Source organism: Pseudopipra pipra, chromosome W (assembly GCF_036250125.1).
Source record: "Pseudopipra pipra isolate bDixPip1 chromosome W, bDixPip1.hap1, whole genome shotgun sequence".
NCBI classification, from domain to species: Eukaryota; Metazoa; Chordata; class Aves; order Passeriformes; family Pipridae; genus Pseudopipra; species Pseudopipra pipra.
Genome location: NC_087580.1, coordinates 5495932 through 5517253, shown reverse-complemented (window position 1 = coordinate 5517253; position 21322 = coordinate 5495932). Strand labels below are relative to the sequence as shown.

At 59.6% G+C, this 21322-nt stretch overlaps 3 protein-coding genes across 3 annotated transcripts; all 3 read left to right on the top strand.

Annotated features, from left to right (window-relative positions):
• The first annotated feature begins 3453 nt into the window (after positions 1 to 3453).
• LOC135404812 (class II histocompatibility antigen, B-L beta chain-like) lies at positions 3454 to 6025 on the top strand. Its single transcript, XM_064639541.1, has 5 exons — positions 3454 to 3765; positions 4286 to 4671; positions 5326 to 5506; positions 5807 to 5913; positions 6017 to 6025. The coding sequence occupies exons 1-5, from the start codon at positions 3681 to 3683 to the stop codon at positions 6023 to 6025; spliced, it is 768 nt and encodes a 255-aa protein (XP_064495611.1). The 5' UTR covers positions 3454 to 3680.
• A 2065-nt stretch (positions 6026 to 8090) lies between these two features.
• On the top strand, positions 8091 to 10626 carry LOC135404479 (class II histocompatibility antigen, B-L beta chain-like). Its single transcript, XM_064639258.1, has 5 exons — positions 8091 to 8181; positions 8676 to 8945; positions 9686 to 9967; positions 10238 to 10344; positions 10455 to 10626. The coding sequence occupies exons 1-5, from the start codon at positions 8097 to 8099 to the stop codon at positions 10461 to 10463; spliced, it is 753 nt and encodes a 250-aa protein (XP_064495328.1). The 5' UTR covers positions 8091 to 8096; the 3' UTR covers positions 10464 to 10626.
• A 725-nt stretch (positions 10627 to 11351) lies between these two features.
• Positions 11352 to 12780, top strand: LOC135404472 (H-2 class II histocompatibility antigen, I-E beta chain-like). The gene is made up of 2 exons (XM_064639249.1): positions 11352 to 12042; positions 12519 to 12780. The coding sequence occupies exons 1-2, from the start codon at positions 11679 to 11681 to the stop codon at positions 12755 to 12757; spliced, it is 603 nt and encodes a 200-aa protein (XP_064495319.1). The 5' UTR covers positions 11352 to 11678; the 3' UTR covers positions 12758 to 12780.
• The last annotated feature ends 8542 nt before the right edge of the window (positions 12781 to 21322 follow it).

The following is a 21322-nucleotide window of genomic DNA, read 5'->3' as shown; positions in this document are numbered from 1 at the left end:
CCGGGACCAGGACTGGGACCCCTCGGGACCAGAGCTGGGGCAACAGGGATCATACTGGGAGCAACTGGGACTGTCACCAAACGGGAATAAAACTCTCTGTCACTGCAATGTCAGGATTAGAAAGCGGTTTAATTTTTTTCGGCACTGGGTGCGGGGGTGGGGGCTGGGGGGGTCTCCTCCCATCACCCCCACACTGGGCTGTCTCACACCCTGCTTTCTGTGGATGTAACTAATACATGTGCATTACACTTCCTCAGACTCATGCATATATACTAAACACTCCCACAGATTCTCTTACACATTTGAATCAGTTCTCAGAACTCATTTACATCAGAGTAGGGGTCTCTCGAGGGTCTCTGGTGGCCCTTTGGGGAACATCCCTTCTCCAAATTATCCTTCTTTGGTCACAGGCCTGAAAAACCAGTTTCTTCTTCTGGAATGCTTCCCAGCTCTGGGGGCTGGCCAAGATACTCCTTCTTATCAGTGCTGCTTTTCTCGGCATCAGACCTGGCCCCGGGGGGATCGGGGGTCGTTCCCAACCGGCTCCGCTCCGCCCTCGGGCCCCGCTGGGGCCGCCCCGCAGTTCCCACCCGGCTCCGCCGCACGGCCCGGGCCCCGCGTGTCCCGCTGCCGCCTGCCCGGCCCCGCCGAGCCCAGAAACGCCGCCAAATCGCTCAGAGGGACCAAAACCCTTCCCGTGGGCAGCGAGGGGCGCGGGGGGTCCCTGTGAAGGCCCTTCCCCTCAGTCACTGCTGGGCACCCGCCGCCCCCGCCCCGAGCCGGGGCCCTTCCCAGCGCTCCCAGTGTGCCCAGCCAGCCCCGAGCGCCCCAGGGAGGGCTTCAGCTGGGCACGGCACACAAGGGCTGCTGGGGGGTCCCACCTCACTGCGGGGCCCTTGGTTCTTCCCGGGCTGGGCAAACCCGGCGGGTGGAGTTTTGTGCCAGAACTCTGTCCCCTCCTCCACTCGGCCCACGGGATTCGGGGCCGTTTTCCCTTTTTGGGGCAAATAAATCCGAGGTGTTGAGCACTGACAGGACGCAGCAGCCCTGCAGCCTGCGGAGCCCGGGCTGGCCTGTGCCTGGCAGAGGAACAAAGCAGCTCAGGGGCAAATGACTCAGTGGTTAATTAGCCTAATAAATTGCTCCTAATTAGGGGCCAGACAAGTGAGGCCCCAGGGCTTCCTGCCCCCCACAGGGCTGGGAAAGCAGGACCAGGAGCTCCACAACACTGTATTTGTGTCTATTTTCAGATAGATCTGGCATTTCATTCATCGATTCCTGACATTTTATGCCTATTCAATATTTTATTGATTCTCTTCGAGATGAGGATCAACATCTGGATCCTTACGGACATGGTGCTTTCCAAGGAGAGCAGGACACAGGCAAAGCCAGGAGAACCAGCCTGCAATCACAGCATTGTATCCTGCTCCCTTCTCTAATGTATCCATATATAAAGCTCAGTAACTTCCTTTTTACAGCCTATTTATTTACCTAAATGAGTTCATTTGACTTCCATATATTAAGGGGTGGCTTTATTTCCTGGTCTATTTTTCCTGATGAAATAAATAATCCAACAGTTCTGCTGGAGTCCAAGTTCTTAAATCACTGGAGTTTTCATTGCATGTATTGTGTAACAGGTTGAAAACTTCCTTAGCTGGCAGCTGGAACAAAACTCCATCCAGCTCCCAGAGCTTGCAAACCTCCTTCTTAAACAGCAGGAAGAGCCACAGTAGATGCCCAAGTGCTGTAGAATGGCAGGAAATGCAGGCAGTGCAGTGGTTGCAGTGTGTGAATCTCTGCAGTTCAGCAGAGGCTCCTCATCCCTCTGGAGCAGGGAGGTCACTGCTGGGAAGTTGTGCTGTGCAGAAGCCTTGAGCTCCTGTGGCAGGACGAGCACAGGGCAGTGCCACGGCCTTTGTGGGGAAGATCCTGCCGGGCCTGCCAAGTGCTGCTGCTCTTTGTAAAGCGGGAGAGTTGTGGGTCCTTGCGAGGAGGAGAATGAAGATGTTCAGCAGCAGAAAGCAGAGCAGAGCAGTGCCCTCCTTTTGTCCGGGACTGCCGAGGGGGCACTGAACCTGGCGAGCCCTGAGCCAGGAGCAGCAGGAGGGCAGTGTAAACCCGACAGTCCTGGAACAGCACGAGAGGCTGCAGAGGTGGAGAAGGAATTCTGCGGGAATACTCAAGTCCGGAATGCTGCTGGAAGCGTCCCTTTGGCCCCTAGAATTGCCCTGGGAGTTTGCTGCCAGACTTTGCTGCTCTCCTGCTGCAGTGAGTCAATGGGAGCTGCCGGGTGCTGTGGGCTGGCGATGCCGTGGGGAGCAGCTGCCCAGCCGTGGTGCCCCTTGCCGTGGGTGCCGTGCGGGCTGACGGTGCCGGCGGGTTCCGTGGCAGCGCCGGAGCCCGGCGGGATCCGCAGCGCGTCCCGCCCGGTGCTGCAGGACCGGCAACGGCAGCGAGGGCTGCCAGGCCTTGGGAAAGCTGCGACCTGCAGGAGCTGTCAGGGCTCCAAGGCACAGCCCGGGGGGCAGCAGAGACACAGAGTTCCTGCTGTGCCCATTCCCGTTCCTGCCGTGCCCATTCCCATTGCTGGTAATGCCCAGCCTGCTCCCAGTGTCCCCGTTCCTGTCCCCAGTGTCCCCATCCTGGTCCCCCACATTCCCATTCCCACTCCTGGTGTTCCCATTACCAGTTCCTGGTAATGCCCCACCTGTTCCCCGTGACCCCATCCTGGTCCCCCCTGGTTCCCATTCCTGGTGTTGCCATTCCCTACTCCCGATATCCCCATTCCCAGTTCCTGGTGTCCTCAACCTTCTCCTGGTCTTCCCATCCTGCTCCTGGTGTCCCCATCCCTTTCCCCATTGTCTCCTTGTGTTCCCAGATCCAAAAAAAATCCTGGAAAAGAGAAGTTTAGGTACTTCCATGCCCCCAAAATTGTGAAAACAGGGGTTTGGGCATGCCGAGACCCCAAAATATTAGAATAGAGGGGTTAGGACACTCCCAGACTCTAAAACTCCTGAGAACAGTGGGGGTTCAAACACTCCCGGACTCCCAAAATCTCATGAACAGAGGGTTATTGGGCACGCCCGGCATCCCAGACCCTCATTCCCACCGATCCACGACACTCCAAACCCCATCCCCAGCAATCCGGGAACCCCCCAAACCCACCTTTGACCCCCCAGGTCCCGGGCAGGGTCAGCTGCAGCAGCCAATGGGAGCGAGCGCTGTTGATGCGTCATCAGCTGCCGGGCAGACCCGTCCGGAACGGAGCCCTCCCCGAGCTCAGCCAATCAGAGACCGCCCTCCGCTCATTTTGGGGGCCCGCGGGAGCTGCGGGAGCCCTGGCTGGGTGTTTTTGGTTTGCCCTGAGCTTTGAGAGCCGTGGTTGGGCTTTTTTGGTGGGCCCTGAACTCCCTCCTCCCCCGCAGCCCACGGACCCCCCCCGAACCCCCCAGCCCCGGGGCTGCCGCGGGGGCCCCCAACGGCCCTCAGCCAATCCCAAAGCGCCCACGCCGCCCGCGCCCAATCCCAGCGCGCCGCGCTGATGACTCATCAGTCGCCGGGAAGACGCCTCGAAAAAAGGGCCCCAACTGCGCCCTCAGCCAAGCCCAGCGCGCCCCAAACCCCCCAAAACGGCGCCGCCCGGCTGGTTTTGGGCTGTCAGCAGCTGTCCGGCGCTGGGCATGGAGCGTGTGCGGGGAGCTGGGGCCGTGCTGGCGGTGCTGGTGGTGCTGGGAGCCCCCCCGGCTGCGGGCGAGGAGCTGTCGGGTGAGCGGGGGGGGGCGGGCAGGGGGGTGGGGTGTGAAAGGGGGGGAAAGAGGGGAGAAAAGAGGGGATGGGAGCCCCAAAAGTGAGTGGGAGGGGGTTTGGAGGGAAGTTTGGAGTGAGTGGGAGGGTGGTGGGAGCCCGAAAGTGAGGGCGGGGGGTTCTGGGGATTGGGGGGACGGTGGGAAAGGGAGGGGTGGAAAGGGGTGGTGGGAGAGCAGGCAGAGAGGTACCATGGGGGTCCCTCGGTGTTCCTTGAGCCCTGGTGGGGGGTTCAGTTCCTGGGGTTCTGGAGGGGGTTGTATCCGCATTGTGGGGGTCCCCAACCCCGCTGTCCATCCCCGGGGGACTGATGAGGGGGTTCCCCTCACTCAAGAGCCGGTGCTGGGGCGTCCGTGGGACGGAGTGGGTTGGGAAAGGGGGATCCGGGGTGGTCCCTTGAGCTCCCACCCTGCTGTGGGGGGCTGGGGGATGATGGGGGGGGGGGACGGGGCACCCCCTGACCCGTGTCCTGCACACACAGGGGTGTTCCAGTGGATGGGAAAACAGGAGTGTCATTTCATCAACGGCACCGAGCAGGTGAGGTTCCTGGAGAGGCACTTCTACAACCGGGAGCAGCTCCTGCATTTTGACAGCGATGTGGGGGTCTATGTGGGGGACACCGCATTTGGGGAGATCCAGGCAAGAGATTATAACAGCCACCGTGAATATCTGAAGTACAAACGGGGTCAGGTGGACACGTACTGCCGGTACAACTACAAACTTGGTACCCCGTTCAGCGTGGAGAGGAGAGGTGAGCGTGGGGCAGAGCGGGTCCCCTCGGCCCCTGCCCCGGGAATGACCCTGGAGCCCCTCAAACCCTCCCTAGGAATCACCCCAGACCTCTCAGCCCTCCCTGTGCCCGTTCCTGTAGCCATTTGCCCACTCCGAGTTCCTCTCAGTCCATCCCAGTCCATCCCAGTCTCTCCCAGTGCCCCCACGCGTCTCCACCCCGCTGGGGCCACCGAGCTCACGCCCCTCAGCCAATCCCAGCGTGTCTCTCTGATGACGCTCCAGTTGCCAGGCAGACCCAAACTAAAGACTTCTCTCACCACGACTCAGCCTCCCAGTCCCGATCGCTTCCTTCCCAGTCCAGAACAGCCCATTCCCAGTCCTTCACAGTCACTCCCAGACCCTCTCACTCCATTCCCAGACCCTCTCACTCCATTCCCAGACCTCTCGATCCATTCCCAGACCCTCTCACTCCATTCCCAGTCGTTCTCACTTCACTCCCATATCTCCCATCCCTCCCTCCCAGTGCCCCCCAAGCCCAGCCCCTTCTACCCCACTCTGTTCCCAGTCCCTCCCAGTGCCATCCCAGTCCCTCCCAGTGCCATTCCAATCCCTCCCAACGCCCTCCAAGCCCTCTGCCCTCCCTCCCAGTGCCCCCAGCTGAGCCCAGTGTTTCCCCTGTCCCTCCCAGTGCCCCCCAGCATGTCCATCTCGCTGGTGCCGTCGAGCTCCCAGCCCGGCCCCGGCCACCTGCTCTGCTCCGTGATGGATTTCTACCCTGCGCCGGTGCAGGTGAGGTGGTTCCAGGATGGGCAGGAGCTGCCGGAGCACGTGGTGGCCACCGACGTGGTCCCCAACGGGGACTGGACCTACCAGGTGCTGGTGTTGCTGGAAATCCCCCCCCGGCGCGGGGTCACCTACAGCTGCCAGGTGGAGCACGTCAGCCTGGAGCACCCCCTCAGCCGGCACTGGGGTACGGCCCGGCCCCCCCAGCACCGGGGGCACACTGGCAGGGGGCCGAGGGGGAAAGGGGGCAACTGGGGGCAACTGGGAGGGAGTTTGGTGGGTACTGGGGGTGATGGGAGGTGGGGTGGGAGGATCCTAAAGGGGCTAGGAGGGGCTTGGTGTGTTCCTAACAGGGGCTGGGAAGGGACTGGCAGGAGGTTTGAGGGACCCCCGGGTGGGCTGGGGGAGAGCGGGCCGGGCTCTGTGGGGTGCCGGGTGGTGTGTGGGAGGAGGTTTTGGGGGTGCTGACCCCCCCGGCTCCCCCCAGCGATGTCACCGGACACCGGCCGCAGCAAGATCCTGGTGGGGGTCGGGGGCTTCGTCTTGGGCTTGGTCTTCCTGGTGCTGGGGCTCGGCTTCTACCTGCGGGAGAAGGTAAAGGGGGGTCCCCGGGAGTCATGTACCCCCCCTTGCTCTCCCAGAGCGTCTGTGCCCCCCAGCCCCCCCCCCACTCTCACCCCCTTTTCTCTCCCCACAGAGCTCCTGAGCCGCCGGCGGCTGCAGCCCCTCCCTGTGGCCTCAGGCCCAGCCGGGACCCCCCAGTCCAGCCCCGCCCACACTTTGGGGGTGTTCGTGTGTCCCCCCCGGCCCTGCTTTTCTTTGTATTCAAACCCCAGCCGGCTGCTCCCAGTGTTCCCAGTAAAGCTTCCCAGTTCTCTGCAGTCCTGGTTATTGGGAGACAACTGGGGGGCTCCGAAAATCCCAGCAACAGGGGGGTTTGGGCACTCCCAGACATTAAAAATCCTGAGAACAGGGGGGTTTGGGCAATCCCAGGCCCAAAAAATGATGGAGAAAAGTGGTTGGGACACATCCAGAGCCCCAAAATCTTGGGAACAGGAGAGTTTGGGCAATGTCAACCCTCTGAAAAGCTAGGAATAAGGGAGTTGGGAACATTTAGTCTATGAAAATCTTGAGAACACGGCGGTATGGGTTCTCCTAGATACTAAAAGTCCAAGGAACTGGGGGGCTGGAACACTTCCAGACTTCAAAATATTGAAAAAGGTTTTTGAACACTTCCAGCCCCCTAAAACTCTTGGAAACAGGGGGGGTTTCTCATCCCAGACATTAAAAATCCTGGCAACAGGTGCTTTTGGGCACTCCCAGACCCACAAAATCCTGGAGAAAGGTGGTTTGGACACACCCCGACTCCGAAAATCCTGGGAACAGAGGGGTTTGAGCAATGTCAGCCTCCCAATAAACCAGGAACAGGGGGGTTTGGGCTGTCCCAGAACTACAAAATCTGGAAAAGAGAGGGTTATGTACTCCAGGATACCTAAAATTGTGAGAACGGGGGGGGTTGGCACTCCCAGCTCGTCAAATGTAAAAATAGAGCGGTTTGGGCACCATCAGCATCTAAAAAACACGGGAACAGGGGGATTGGGAACATTCAGACACCAAAAATCTTTGGAACACAGGGGTATGAGCTCTCCTAGACCATAAAAATCCCAGGGACAGTGGTGTTGGATCACTCCCAGACCCCAAAATATCGGAAAAGAGGGGCTTGGACACTCCCTGAGCACAGAAATCCTATGAAAAGGGGGGGTTTGGGAACTCCCAACCCACCCAAAATCCCAGGAACAGAGAGGTTTGAGCACCTCCAGAGCCTCAAAATCTTTGGGAAAGGGATGTTTAGTCACCCCCAGCCCCTCAAAATCCTCACATTGTGCAGGTCCAGGTCCTCAAAATTCAGGAACACTGGGCTTTTGGCAATCCTAGACTTTGAAAATCCTGCAAAAAGAGGCTTTGGGCACTGCCAGCCCCTGAAAATCTCGGGAACAGGGGGGATGTGGTACACACAGACTGCCAATATTGTGGGAAAAGAGAGGCTTGGGCACACCCAGATCCCAAAATTTCTGGGGAATGGGGGGTGGGAGGCTTTGGCCAATGTCAGTCTCCGAAAAAACCGAGGAACAGGGGGGTTTGGGCACCCCCAGACCCCAAGAATCCTGATAACAGCAGGTGCTGCGCACCCCCAGAGCCCCAAAATCTTGGTCAAAGGGCTATTTGGGCACTACCAGACCAAGTCCCCAAATGCGGAGAAGCTCCAGGCCCCTAAAAGTCCTGGAAAAGAGGGGTTTGGGTACAACCAAAAATCCTGGGGAAAGGGGGATTGGGCACCCTCAGCCCCCCATCTCCCTCTTGTTTGGGGCAACTCTGAGCTCCGGGACAACTTGATCCTCTGTTTCAGGTTCTCCTGAGCTTTGGGAGCCCTGGGTGGCCGTTTTTGGGTTGCCCTGAGCTTTGGGAGCCCTGGTTGGGTATTTTTGGTGGGCCCTGAGCTCCCCCCTCCCCCGCAGCCCACGGACCCCCCGAACCCCCCAGCCCCGGGGCTGCCGCGGGGGCCCCCAACGGCCCTCAGCCAATCCCAAAGCGCCCACGCCGCCCGCGCCCAATCCCAGCGCGCCACGCTGATGACTCATCAGTCGCCGGCAGGACCAGGCTCCAACACGGCCCCAAACCGTCGCCAGGCTTTGCCCTCAGCCAAGCCCAGCGCGCCCAAAAACCCCCAAAACGGCGCCGCCCGGCTGGTTTTGGGCTGTCAGCAGCTGGCGCTGGGCATGGAGCGTGTGCGGGGAGCTGGGGCCGTGCTGGCGGTGCTGGTGGTGCTGGGAGCCCCCCCGGCTGCGGGCGAGGAGCTGTCGGGTGAGCGGGGGGGCAGGAAGGGGGGGGCAAGAGGGGAGAAAAGAGGGGGTGGGAACCCCAAAAGTGAGTGGGAGGGGGGTTGAAAGGTCCGAAGTGAGTGGTCGGGGGGTGGGAGGCCCAAAGTGAGGTTGGGGGGGTCTGGGGATGTGGGGCCGGTGGAAAAGGGGTGGGAGAGGGGGGCAAGGGGGTGTGGGAGAGCAGGCAGAGGGGTGCCATGGGGGTCCCTGGGTGTCTCTTGAGCCCTGGAGCGGTTCCCTGGGGCTCTGGGGGGGTCGGATCGGCAGTGGGGGTGTCCCCAACCCCCCTGTCCATCCCAGGGGGGCTGATGGGGGGGTTCCCCCCCAGCCAAGAGCCGGTGCTGGGGCGTCCGTGAGGCAGAGGGGGGTGGGAAAGGGGGGTCCGGGGTGGCCCCCTGAGCTACCAGCCTGTTGTGGGGGGCTGGGGGATGATGGGGTTGGACGGGGCACCCCCTGACCCGTGTCCTGCACACACAGGGGTGTTCCAGCACATGACAAAGTTCGAGTGTTACTTCATCAACGGCACCGAGCGGATGAGGCTCTTGCAGAGGTACATCTACAACCGGGAGCAGCTCCTGCACTTCGACAGCGATGTGGGGGTCCATGTGGGGGACACCCCGTTTGGAGAGATCCAGGCCAGGCATTTCAACAGCAACCCAGAATTCATGGAGATCAAAAGGGCTGAGGTGGACAGGTTCTGCCCGCACAACTACGAGCTTTATGCCCCATTCAGTGTGGAGAGGAGAGGTGAGCCTGGGGCAGAGCAGGTCCCCTCGGCCCCTGTCCCGGGAATGACCCTGGAGCCCCTCAAACCCTCCCTGGAAATCACCCAAACCCCTCAGCCCTCCCTGTGCCCATTCCCATGCCCTTTTGCCCCCTCCCAGTTCTTCCCAGTCCATCCCAGTCTCTCACAGTCCTTCCAATGCCCCCTTGTCTCTCTCAGTCCATTCTAGTTTTTTTCTAGTCCATCCCAGTCCATCCCAGTCTCTCCCAGTGCCCCCCCCCGCGTCTCCACCCCGCTGGGGCCACCGAGCTCACGCCCCTCCGCCAATCCCAGCGTGTCTCTCTGATGACGCTCCAGTTGCCAGGCAGACCCAAAGCAAAGAGTTCCCTCACCACGACTCAGCCTCCCAGTCCCCATCGCTTCCTTCCCAGTCCAGAACAGTCCACTCCCAGTCCAGCTCAGTCACTCCCAATCCCTCTCACTCCACTCCCAGACCCTCTCAGTTCATTCCCAGTCGTTCTCACTTCACTCCCAGATCTCCCAGCTCTCTCCCCAGTGACCCCTCAGCCCAGCCCCTTCTACCCCACTCTATTCCCAGTCCCTCCCACTGCCATCCCAGTCCCTCCCACTGCCATCCCAGTCCCTCCCACTGCCATCCCAGTCCCTCCCAGTGCCATCCCAGTCCCTACCAGTGCCCTCCAAGCCCTCTGCCCTCCCTCCCAGTGCCCCCAGCTGAGCCCAGTGTCTCCCCCGTCCCTCCCAGTGCCCCCCAGCGTGTCCATCTCGCTGGTGCCGTCGAGCTCCCAGCCCGGCCCCAGCCGCCTGCTCTGCTCCGTGATGGATTTCTACCCTGCGCCGGTGCAGGTGAGGTGGTTCCAGGATGGGCAGGAGGTGCCAGAGCACGTGGTGGCCACCGACGTGGTCCCCAACGGGGACTGGACCTACCAGGTGCTGGTGCTGCTGGAAATCCCCCCCCGGCGCGGGGTCACCTACAGCTGCCAGGTGGAGCACGTCAGCCTGGAGCACCCCCTCAGCCGGCACTGGGGTACGGCCCGGCCCCCCCAGCACCGGGGGGGGCAACTGGGGGCGACTAGGAGGGAGTTTGGGGGGTGCTGGGGGTGCTGGGAGGGGGGTGGGAGGATCCTGAAGGGGCCGGGAGGGGCCGGGTGGGATCCCTGCAGGGGCTGGGAAGGGACTGGCAGAAGGTTTGAGGGACTCCTGGGTGGGCTAGGGGAGAGCGGGCCGGGCTCTGTGGGGTGCTGGGGCGTGCGTGGGAGGAGGTTTTGGGGGTGCTGACCCCCCCGGCTCCCCCCAGAGATGCCACCGGACACCGGCCGCAGCAAGATCCTGGTGGGGGTCGGGGGCTTCGTCTTGGGCTTGGTCTTCCTGGCGCTGGGGCTCGGCTTCTACCTGCGGGAGAAGGTAAAGGGGGGTCCCCAAATGGGGGGCGTGTCCCCCCCCTTGCTCTCCCACAGCCTCTGTGTCCCCCCGGCCCCCCCACCCCGCTCTCACCCCCTTTTCTCTCCCCACAGAGCTCCTGAGCTGCCGGCGGCCGCAGCCCCTCCCCGTGGCCTCGGGCCCAGCCGGGACCCCCCAAACCCTGCGCTCGTTTGGGGGGGTCGCCTGTCCCCCCCTTCCCTGCATTTCTTCCCACACTAACCAGCTGTTCCCAGTGTTCCCAGTAAAGCTTCTCAGTGCTCTGCAGTCCTGGTTGTTGGGGAGAAAGGGGGGCTGCGAAAATCCCTGGAGTAGGAGGGTTTGGGTACTCCCAGACCCAAAACATCCCAGGATCAGGTGGGTTGGGGCACTCCCAGACCCCAAAGTATTGGAAAATAGGGGCTTTGACACTCAGACTCCAGAAATCCAGGGGAAAGGGGGGTGTGCACAAATGTCATCCTCTCCAAACCCCATGAACAGGGAGTTTGGGCTTTCCCAGCTGCTCCAAAAAATCCTGGAAAAGAGAGGTTTATGTACTTCCATACCCTGGAAACTGTGAGAACAGGGGGGTTTGGGCACTCCCAGAACTAGAAAATGATGAAAAAAGGTTGTTTGGACACATCCAGAGCCCCAAAATTCTGAGAACACAGGGGTTTAGGCAGCTCCCCAAAAACCTAATGGGGTTTGGGAACTCTCAGACTCTCAAATCTTAGAGAAGAGGGGTTTGGGCACCATCAGTATCTAAAAAACACAGGAACAGGGGGGTTGAGAACATTCAGAACAAAAAAATCTTGGGAACACGGGGGTATGGGCTCTCCTAGACCCTTAAAATTGCAGAAACTGCGTGGGTTGGGGCACTACCAGGGCCCAAAATATTGGAAAAGACTAGCTTGGACACTGCCATCCTCCTAAAAATCCTGGAAACAGGGGGGTTTGGGCATCCCAAATATTAAAAATCTTGAGAAGTGGGCACTCCCAGACCCAGGAAATCCTGAAGAAAGGTGGTTTAGGCACACCCGGACTCAGAAAATCCTGGGAACAGGGGGGTTTGGGCAATGTCAGCCTCCCAATAAACCAGGAACAGGGGGGTTGGGATGTCCCAGAACAACAAAATCCTGGGAAATAGGGTGCTATTTAATCCTAGACCCCTAAATATGTGAGAATTGGGGTTGGGCACTCCCAGTTCCTCAAATCTTATAAAAGAGTAGTTTGGGCACCATCAGCATCTAAAAAACACGGAAACAGGGGGTTGGGGACATTCAGACCCCAAAAGCCTTTGGAACACGGGGGTATGGGGTCTCCTAGACCGTAAAAATCCCATGGACAGTGGTGTTGGATCACTCCCAGACCCCAAAATATCGGAAAAGAGGGGCTTGGACACGCCCCCAACGGCCCTCAGCCAATCCCAAAGCGCCCACGCCGCCCGCGCCCAATCCCAGCGCGCCGCGCTGATGACTCATCAGTCGCCGGGAAGACCAGGCTCCAACACGGCCCCAAACCGTCGCCAGGCTTTGCCCTCAGCCAATCCGAGCGCGCCCAAAAACCCCCAAAACGGCGCCGCCCGGCTGGTTTTGGGCTGTCAGCAGCTGGCGCTGGGCATGGAGCGTGTGCGGGGAGCTGGGGCCGTGCTGGCGGTGCTGGTGGTGCTGGGAGCCCCCCCGGCTGCGGGCGAGGAGCTGTCGGGTGAGCGGGGGGGCAGGAAGGGGGGGGGCAAGAGGGGAGAAAAAAGGGGTTGGGAGCCCCAAAAAAGGGAGTGCGAGGGGAATTGGAAGGCCCGGAGTGAGTGGTCGGGGGGTGGGAGGCCCAAAGTGAGGTTGGGGGGGTCTGGGGTTGTGGGCCTGGTGGGAAAGGGGTGGGAGAGGGGGGCAAGGGGGTGTGGGAGAGCAGGCAGAGGGGTGCCCTGGGGATCCCTGGCTGTCCCTTGAGCCATGGAGCGGTTCCCTGGGGCTCTGGGGGGGTCCCCAACCTCCCTGACCATCCCCGGGGGGCTGATGGGGGGTTCCCCCCAGCCAGGAGCCGGTGCTGGGGCGTCCGTGAGGCAGAGGGGGGTGGGAAAGGGGGGTCCGGGGTGGCCCCCTGAGCTGCCAGCCTGTTGTGGGGGGCTGGGGGATGATGGGGGGGTGGAGGGGCACCCCCTGACCCGTGTGCTGCACACACAGGGGTGTTCCAGAGGATGGGAAAGTTCGAGTGTCACTTCATCAACGGCACCAAGCGGGTGAGGTTCTTGCAGAGATCCTTCTACAACCGGGAGCAGTACATGGACTTCGACAGCGATGTGGGGGTCTATGTGGGGGACAACCCGTTTGGGGAGATCCAGGCCAGGTACTTCAACAGCGACCAGGAAGAGCTGGAGCGCCAAGGATCTGCAGTGGACATATACTGCCGGCACAACTACTAGGTGTCCAACCCGTTCCTGATGAACCGCAGAGGTGAGCGTGGGGCAGAGCAGGTCCCCTCGGCCCCTGCCCCGGGAATGACCCTGGAGCCCCTCAAACCCTCCCTGGGAATCACCCCAGACCCCTCAGCCCTCCCTGTGCCCATCCCCTTGCTCTTTGGCCCCCTCCCAGTCCATCCCAGTCACTCCCACTCTTTCCAATGCCCCCTAGTCTCTCCTAGTCCATTCCAGTTTTTTTCCAGTCCATCCCAGTCTCTCCCAGTGCCCCCCCCCGCGTCTCCACCCCGCTGGGGCCACCGAGCTCACGCCCCTCAGCCAATCCCAGCGCGTCTCTCTGATGACGCTCCAGTTGCCGGGCAGACCCAAACCAAAGAGTTCCCTCACCACGACTCAGCCTCCCAGTCCCCATCGCTTCCTTCCCAGTCCACACCAGTCCCTCCCAGTGCACACCAGTCACTCCCAGTCCAGACTAGGCACTGCCAGACCCTCTCGATCCATTCCCAGTCGTTCTCACTTCACTCCCAGATCTCCCAGCTCTCTCCCCAGTCCCCCCCAGCCCAGCCCCTTCTCCCCCACTCTATTCCCAGTCCCTCCCAGTGCCATCCCAGTCCCTCCCACTGCCATCCCAATCCCTCCCAATGCCCTCCAAGCCCTCTGCCTTCCCTCCCAGTGTCCCCCAGCTCATCCCAGTGTCTCCCCCGTCCCTCCCAGTGCCCCCCAGCGTGTCCATCTCGCTGGTGCCGTCGAGCTCCCAGCCCGGCCCCGGCCGCCTGCTCTGCTCCGTGATGGATTTCTACCCTGCACCGGTGCAGGTGAGGTGGTTCCAGGATGGGCAGGAGGTGCCAGAGCACGTGGTGGCCACCGACGTGGTCCCCAACGGGGACTGGACCTACCAGGTGCTGGTGCTGCTGGAAATCCCCCCCCGGCGTGGGGTCACCTACAGCTGCCAGGTGGAGCACGTCAGCCTGGAGCACCCCCTCAGCCGGCACTGGGGTACGGCCCGGCCCCCCCAGCACCGGGGGGGCAACTGGGGGCGACTGGGAGGGAGTTTGGGGGGTGCTGGGGGTGCTGGGAGGGTCCTAAAGGGGCCGGGAGGGGCTGGGTGGGATCCCTGCAGGGGCTGGGAAGGGACTGGCAGAAGGTTTCAGGGACCCCCGGGTGGGCTGGGGGAGAGCGGGCCGGGCTCTGTGAGGTGCCAGGTGGTGCATGGGAGGAGGTTTTGGGGGTGCTGACCCCCCGGCTCCCCCCAGAGATGCCACCGGACACCGTCCGCTGCAAGATCCTGGTGGGGGTCGGGGGCTTCGTCTTGGGCTTGGTCTTCCTGGTGCTGGGGCTCGGCTTCTACCTGCGGGAGAAGGTAAAGGGGGGTCCCCAAATGGGGGGCGTGGGCCCCCCCTTGCTCTCCTACAGCCTCTGTGCTCCCCCCCGGCCCCCCACCCCGCTCTCACCCCCTTTTCTCTCCCCACAGAGCTCCTGAGCCAACGGCGACCGCAGCCCCTCCCCGTGGCCTCGGGCCCAGCCGGGACACCCCAAACCCTGCACTGATTTGGAGGGGTTCGCCTTTCCTGTCCTTCCCTGCTTTTCTTCTCACCCCACCCAGCTGTTCCCAGTGTTCCCAGGAAAGCTTCTCAGTGCTCTGCAGTCCTGGTTATTGGGGAGATGTGGCTGGGGGTGACTTGGGGAGAAACCGCGGGGGGAGCAGAGTTTGAGGGGGGCAGAACCGGCCCCAGGATGGATCGGGAATGGGGAACCCCTGAGTCCTCCACGTGTCACCCTGTTCATGGGGGGGGTTGTGGGGGCATCTGCACCCCAACAGGGCACCCAGCGCACCCCAAGAGTTGCCAGGACCCACATAAACCACATAAAAGAGGTTCTGGGAATTCCAAATTCAGTGGCAGGGGAGTGGTACTCCCCAAAGGAGGATGGGAGTGAGACAGGACTGAGGAGTGGGGAATGATGGGAAAGGGGTGGGAGAGGTCAGAAAGGTGGGGAAAAGGAGGATGTGGGACATCAGCCCATCACCAGCTCCCTGCACACAGTGAAGCTTCCCAGTTCTCTGCACTCCTGGTGACTGGGGAGAAGTGGAGGGGCTTCAAAAATCCTGGGAACTGGAGGGTTTGGACACTCCTCGACCCCGAAATATCACAAAAGAGGGATGTGGACACTCCTAGACTCCAGAAATCCTGGGAACAGGGGGGTTTGGATATTCTCAGACCTTAAAAATCCTGGGAACAGGGGGGGTTGGACACTCCCAGAACTACAAAATCCTGGAGAAAGGTGGTTTAGGCACATGTGGTGTATCAGGGAGGGAAAAGGTCTGAGAGATACTGGAACGTGAAAAACTAGACACCATTGCTACTTAAGGAAGTAACTATTTATTATGAAAGGTGGCTAACAGTGAAAACATAGGCACTCAAGAGAAAGGGATTAGGGAGGAGAAAAGTGAACAAAAAGACCCTAAAAGGAAGGCACAGCACCCTACTCACCCAGGTGTCACCTATAAGAGAGTCTTACCCACTCTAACCACTTCTAAAGCCTCTCTGCAGCAGCTGCGTGTTCCGGAGGGCTGGCAGGCTCCCACTCCAGCAGGAGTCCCTACTAAAAGCAACTTGGTCCTTCGTGTAGAGCCGGCCCCCAGCAGGGAAAGCGTGTCTGCTTTTATACAGTTCATTGAGCACACCTGCCCGGGGAGGGGTGGCCAGCACCGCCCCGTCAGGGGTTCCCAATCCCACCCCCTTGGTTATGTCAGTGCACCCCTTCTGCCCATGGGTGAGAACTTTGGAAATCCCCCCACGCAGGCGCAGTGAGACCTGGGGGTCTTTCTTAATGGAGTCTGGGGGCGAGCCCTCCTCACCTCATCATCACTTTCTCCTCCAAATGCCCTTGACGAGCCATTAACCAATCACAGGAGACCAATTAAAACAGTTTATACAGAAGTTCTCCCTCCAAGGCCAAATTTAGTGTTTTATCAGTGAACTTGGCAGGAAGAACAAGAAACTACTGCAGGTGGCTAAGGCCAAACACAGACCAAAAATATCATCACAACTCCATCCCAGTGAAAGGGCTCTGAGCCAGAGAGGGGATGAGAGCCGGGTACAGGCTTGGGAATTGCTGGGAGGGGAAAGGGATGTCTAAGAACAAGTCCCTCAGAAAAGGGGAAGCAGAGAGGCTGAGTTTTGACCCCAGCACTAGGGTGTGCAGGGCAGAGCAGAGAATATGCCCACATAAGATTCTTGTGCGTCCGTCTTTGCAGTTCTGACAGGCACTTCTTGTCACAGCCTGTCCTCTCCATTCCAGAATAGGCCCTGGCAACCAAAGAACCAATACCCCACACCATAGTGCAGACCAACCCATGTGCTTTGGGCCCTTTTGTTGTCCTATCCATTCTGGCCTATCCTCTCCATTCTGGAATGGCCTCTGGAAACCAAAGAACCAAGCCCCCACCATGTGACAGTTCAACCCCATACGTGTGCCAAGGGCTCCTTTGTGGTGTCACAGTCTGTCCTCTCCATTCCGGAATGGGCCCTGGCAATCAAAGTACCAACGCCCTACAACCCCAAAGTGAAGCTCCACCTTTGTGCCATGGGCCCTCTTGGGATGTCACGGCCTATCCCCTCCATTCCAGAATGGCTGCTGGAAACCAAAACACCAATGTCTCACAGCCCCTAGTGCCGCCCAACCCCTGTACCATGGGCTCCTTTGTGATGTCACAGCCTGTCCTCTCCATTCTGGAATAGCCCCTGGAAACCAAAGAACCAACACCTCACATCCCCACAGTGCAGCCCCACCTGTCTGTCACGGGACTCTTTGGGATGGCTTTCCCCCAGGAAAGAAAGCCTGGAACCTTTCGGTTTCAGATGCAGTTGGGGGGCCACCCTGGGCACTCCATGGGCAGCAAGAGCTTTCTTTGCTGGCCCTTTTTGTCTGGCAGGAATCTTCAGCTGTGTTCAGTTTGGGCAGTCAGACTGGCAATTTCAGCACAGGGCTCCTGCAAGTGAACGACAGCCCTGCCCTCCAGGAAAGAAACCCCTTACCCTCGGTCTCTTCTCCTGTTCCTTAAAACACAACCTGCAGGGGAGCTTTCTGGGATCTCTTCTCTTGGGAATTGGGAAGATAGACCCACTCTCATGTTTAACCCCTCAGGCAAAACCACCTTTTGAACACCTTTCCCAACCCTCCCCAACCTTTCCCAAAGCCCAGATTTTACAGGTGTCCTGTAATTCTGGCCCAATCTCACCCAAGCCCACAAACCATGACAGAAACCTCTCAGCCTCATGCTGCGTCCTTCCCATTGCTGTGCCTTATGTGCAGGCAAAAGGCCTTAAAATCAAGTCCCCAAAATTCATGGCCTGTTCTTTTTCCCAGAAAAGAAGGTGTGGTGAACTCTCCAGACCAGGGAACTGGAAGATCTCCCCAAAACTCCTTTGGTACACGCTGCAGGGCCAACGATTCCTCTGCTCTGCCCTGTCGGCGCTGCTTTGTCTCATCTGGGTCCCCAGAAACTGTCAGTGAAAGCCGGGGAATAAAATCTCTGAGCAGTTGGTTGGGTTCCAGAGGTGACCCTACTTCATTCAGCGCTGAAGGGACACAGGAATTGCTCTCTAACACCTGTACATCAGTTCTCAAAACTTCCCTAGATAGAGAAAGCCTCAGTAACTGTCTGTGTTAGTTTTGTCTTCATCTCTGGTTTCTCTAAGGGTCTTTGTGGTTTAGAAATTCTGCCTTCTTGGTGTCCAGGTCTCAAAAATAGATTTCTCTGCCAGGTCTCTGACCACTGAAGTATGGCAGGCCTTAAACTTTTACTTTGTTTTTCTAACAAATGGCCATGGGCCAGAACTTGTCCATCATCCATTGTCTGTTGCCCCCATTCAATTTCCTGCCAGCAGTTTCTCCCCACTGCTGGGTGGGCTCCTTTGTCAAGCACTAGAACTTGTTGGGTAAAAGGCCCAGTCCTGTTGCCTATTTTTCGTGGGGATGTGCAGGAGGGCATTGAGTCTTCCATGAGCAAATTGGCAGAGGACCCCAAGCTGGCTTGCAGTGTGGATGTGCTGGAGGGTAGGAAGGCTCTGCAGAGGGACCTGGACAGGCTGGACCTCTGGGCCGAGCCCGTGGGCATGAGGTTCAAGAGTGCCTTTGGGGCCTTTGGGGCCTCTGGCCACAAGAACCCCCTGCAGCTCCAGGCCGGGGGCAGAGGAGCTGCAAAGGGTCCCCGTGGGAGAGGCCCTGGGGGTGCTGGTGGACAGAGGCTGAACCTGAGCCAGCGGGTGCCCGGGTGGGCAAGAAGGCCAAGGGCAGGCTGGCCTGGATCAGAAAGAGTGTGGCAGCAGGAGCAGGGCAGTGATGCTTCTGCTGGACTGGGCACTGGTGAGGTCACAGCTGGAGTGCTGTGTCCAGCTCTGGGCCCCTCAATTCAGGGAGAACCTTGAGGGACTGGAGTGGGTGGAGAGCAGGGCAATGGAGCTGGGCAAGGGTCTGCAGTGCCTGTCGTGTGAGGAGCAGCTGAGGGAGCTGGGCTTCTCCAACCTGGAGAAGAGGAGGCTCGGGGCTGACCTTCTCCCTGTCCACAACTTCCTGACAGGAGGCTGGAGCCAGGTGGGGGTCAGCCCCTTCTCCGAGGCAACAGGCAACAGGACAAGAGGACATGAGGACCTGCCTGTCAGGGGCTGTTTGTCAGGGACAGGAGCAGGACTTTTTGGAGAGAAACAGGGATTAGGTATTGAAATGGGCTGCCCAGGGAGGTGGTGGAGTCACTGTCCCTGGAGGTGTTTAAGCAAAGACTGGCCATGGCACTGAGTGCCGTGGTCTGCTTGACGTGCTGGGGATGGGGCGTAGGCTGGACGCCGATTGATCTCCCAAGTCTCTGCCAAGCTCATGGACTCTGGGCTTCTGTGCCAGCCCAGCCTTTGGGGACAGCGTGCTGGTGGCTCCGAGGCTCCGTCCTTGCCTTGCCTTGCCCATCTCCTGGCTGCCAGGCAAGGGCCTTGTGACATCACAGCCTCTGTGGAACAGCGCGGGGGCTGAAAACTGTCAGTGCTGCGTCCCCGCGCCCAGAGCCTGGGCAGAAGTCGGCTGGCAGGGACGGGCAGAGACTGTGCAGAGGTGTCAGCTCGTCCCGCAGCAGCACGATGCCCGGCCAGGGCATCTCCTGGCTCCTCAGGCTCTCGGTGCTCCTGCTCTTGCCTGGCCCACTCGAGCCTTGCAGCCGTGCCACAGGTGCCATTGCTGAGAAGCGGGGTTTTCCTTGGATGGCCCCTTGCCAGAAAAGGCAGGAGAGGCTGGAGAGAGGGGAAGGAGGGGGGTCAGGCCGCTGGGATGGTGCCGGCGGGCCGTGAGCCCGAAGCCAGCAAGGCCTTGGGCCCACACGGTGTCAGGGGAGGACTGAGAGCCCCCAGGGAGGAGGAAAGCTGGGCAGGCCCCAAGGCTGCTGGGCCTCTTCTTTGCCAGCCCTTTGGCCAAGGCCCCGAGGCAGAGGTGGGGCTCAGCCCCTGCACAGCAATGGGGCACAGGCTGAGCCCCAGGGACACCAGAGCCAGGCGGCCTGAGCTCTTCTTCCTGCAGCGTCTGCCTGGGGCAGCCCAGCCAGGCCTGAGTCTCTGCAGGAGAGGCCAAGCCCAGCCAGAGAGGGCTCAGCCCTCTAAGGCTGCACTCACTGCAAAGGGAACAAAACATTGGCCCAGAGGACATCCTTCCCCCAAATGGAGAACTGGAAAGGTCAAGAATGAAAAAGTCACCCCACTCCATTTTTCAAATGTTTAGAGCTCTTTCCTAAAAGCATCCAGGACTCAGGTCACCCAATTTTCTCTCTGAGAAGGGTTTTTCCATGGTTCCCCTCAATTCTCAGGTTCAAAGTGGTCCCAGCACACTTTGGTGTGTGTTGGATGCTGTGTTGGGGTGCAGATGTCCCCCCAAAGCTCCCTCAGAACAGGGTGACACAAGAGGGGGGCACAAAGGGGTCCCCATTCCTGATCCATCCCGGAGCAACCACACTGGGGGTAACTGGGATCATACTGGGAGCAGCTGGGCCCCTGCTGGGCTCATACTGGGACCATCCTGGGAGTGACTGCAATACTACTGGGAGTATGAGAGAGGCACTGCAACCATACTGGGATCACTGGGATCAAACTAGATTTGTACTGCAAGTGTCTACAAGTTTCTGGGGCCATACTGGGACACATACTGGACACATACTGAGATCATCCTGGGAGCAACTGGGACCATGCAGGGGCAAATGGCCTCCTCCAGGCAGTGACTGAAAGTGCCTGGGGCCAGACTGGACTCAGACTGGGAGTCCCTGAGAGGGAAAGGAACCATCCTGGGGGGGGGACTGGGAGCAACTGGGACCACCTTGAGGGCAACTGGGATCCTCTTGGGAGTGACTGGAAGTGACTGGGCCAGCAGCCGCTGCTGGCGGGGCCCGGCAGGCCTTGGCTGGGGCGAGCCGGGCGGCCTCTGCGCGTCCCGCGCTGGGGAGGGGACAGGAGAGGCAGCACAGTCAGGGCAGGGCTGCCTTGAGTCAATCATCTGCTGCTTTACAATCTCCTCCAAATTCTTTGGATTTCTTTGGGGGAACTTTGTTCAACTCAGCTCTGTGCTGCTCAGTGAGAGCACTCTACTTGACGGGGCAGGAATTCTCACCCTCCCCATTGCTCTCAGCCTGAACCCTGGACAGCTCTGAGGTCCCAAAGGGCTCCCTGTGCCCCAGGGCAGACTCAGGAGAGCTGCTCTGCCCACAAGTGACCTGCTACTCAGCACACAGGTTCCCTGTGCTATTTGCACCTCTCTGTTGCTGGATGATCCACTTCAAAGTTAAACCTGCAGTTAGTTTTTGTTTTCTCCTGCCAAGTCTTCTGATAAAGCAGTGAACTTGGCCTTGGAGGGAGAGCTTCTGTGTAAACTGTTTTAATTGGTCTGTTGTGACTGGTCAATTGCTCGTCAGGGGCAGTTGGAGGACAAAGCAATGAGGTGATGAAGTAAACCCCAGCCTCAATTGGGAAGACCCCCCCCAAATCACTGTGCCTGCGTGGGGGACTTTCCAAAGTGCTCACGCAGGCACAGGAGGGGTTCACTTACATAACCAAGGGGGTGGGATTGAGAGCCCTGACGGGGTGGTGCTGGCCACACCTCTCCGGGGCAGGTGCTCTCAAAAAACTTTATAAAAGCAGAGACGCTTCTTGAGGGGTCGCCAGCTCTTCACGACGGACCAAGTTGCTTTTAGCGGGGACACCTGCTGAAGTGGGAGCCTGCCAGCCCTCCGGGACACGCAGCTGCTATAAAGAAGCTTTATTACTGGGTAGAGTGGGTAAGACCTTCTTACAGGTGACACCTGAGTGAGTAGGGTGTCGAGCTATCCTTCTTGGGTCTTTTGGTGCACTTTTTCCTTTGCCCCGAATCTTTTCCCTCAGGCGCCTGTTTTGTTTTCCCCCTTTTCCTTGTTTGCCACCTTTTCCTAATAAATAGCTATTATTTTTGCCAACTAGCAATGGTGTTTGGTTTATTCACGTTCCAGAATCTCTCGAACCTGTGTTTTTCCCGTGACTTAGTCCCTTTACTGTTACGCTGGTGGAAACT

Coding starts and splice junctions, on each gene's coding strand:
- LOC135404812 (XM_064639541.1), top strand. CDS start 3,681: ATGGAGCGTGTGCGGGGAGCTGGGGCCGTGCTGGCGGTGCTGGTGGTG. Junction 3,766..4,285: donor TGCGGGCGAGGAGCTGTCGG/GTGAGCGGGGGG, acceptor CTGCACACACAG/GGGTGTTCCAGTGGATGGGA. Junction 4,672..5,325: donor CCCTCCCTGTGCCCGTTCCT/GTAGCCATTTGC, acceptor GCGCCGGTGCAG/GTGAGGTGGTTCCAGGATGG.
- LOC135404479 (XM_064639258.1), top strand. CDS start 8,097: ATGGAGCGTGTGCGGGGAGCTGGGGCCGTGCTGGCGGTGCTGGTGGTG. Junction 8,182..8,675: donor TGCGGGCGAGGAGCTGTCGG/GTGAGCGGGGGG, acceptor CTGCACACACAG/GGGTGTTCCAGCACATGACA. Junction 9,968..10,237: donor CCCCCTCAGCCGGCACTGGG/GTACGGCCCGGC, acceptor GGCTCCCCCCAG/AGATGCCACCGGACACCGGC.
- LOC135404472 (XM_064639249.1), top strand. CDS start 11,679: ATGGACAGTGGTGTTGGATCACTCCCAGACCCCAAAATATCGGAAAAG. Junction 12,043..12,518: donor TGCGGGCGAGGAGCTGTCGG/GTGAGCGGGGGG, acceptor CTGCACACACAG/GGGTGTTCCAGAGGATGGGA.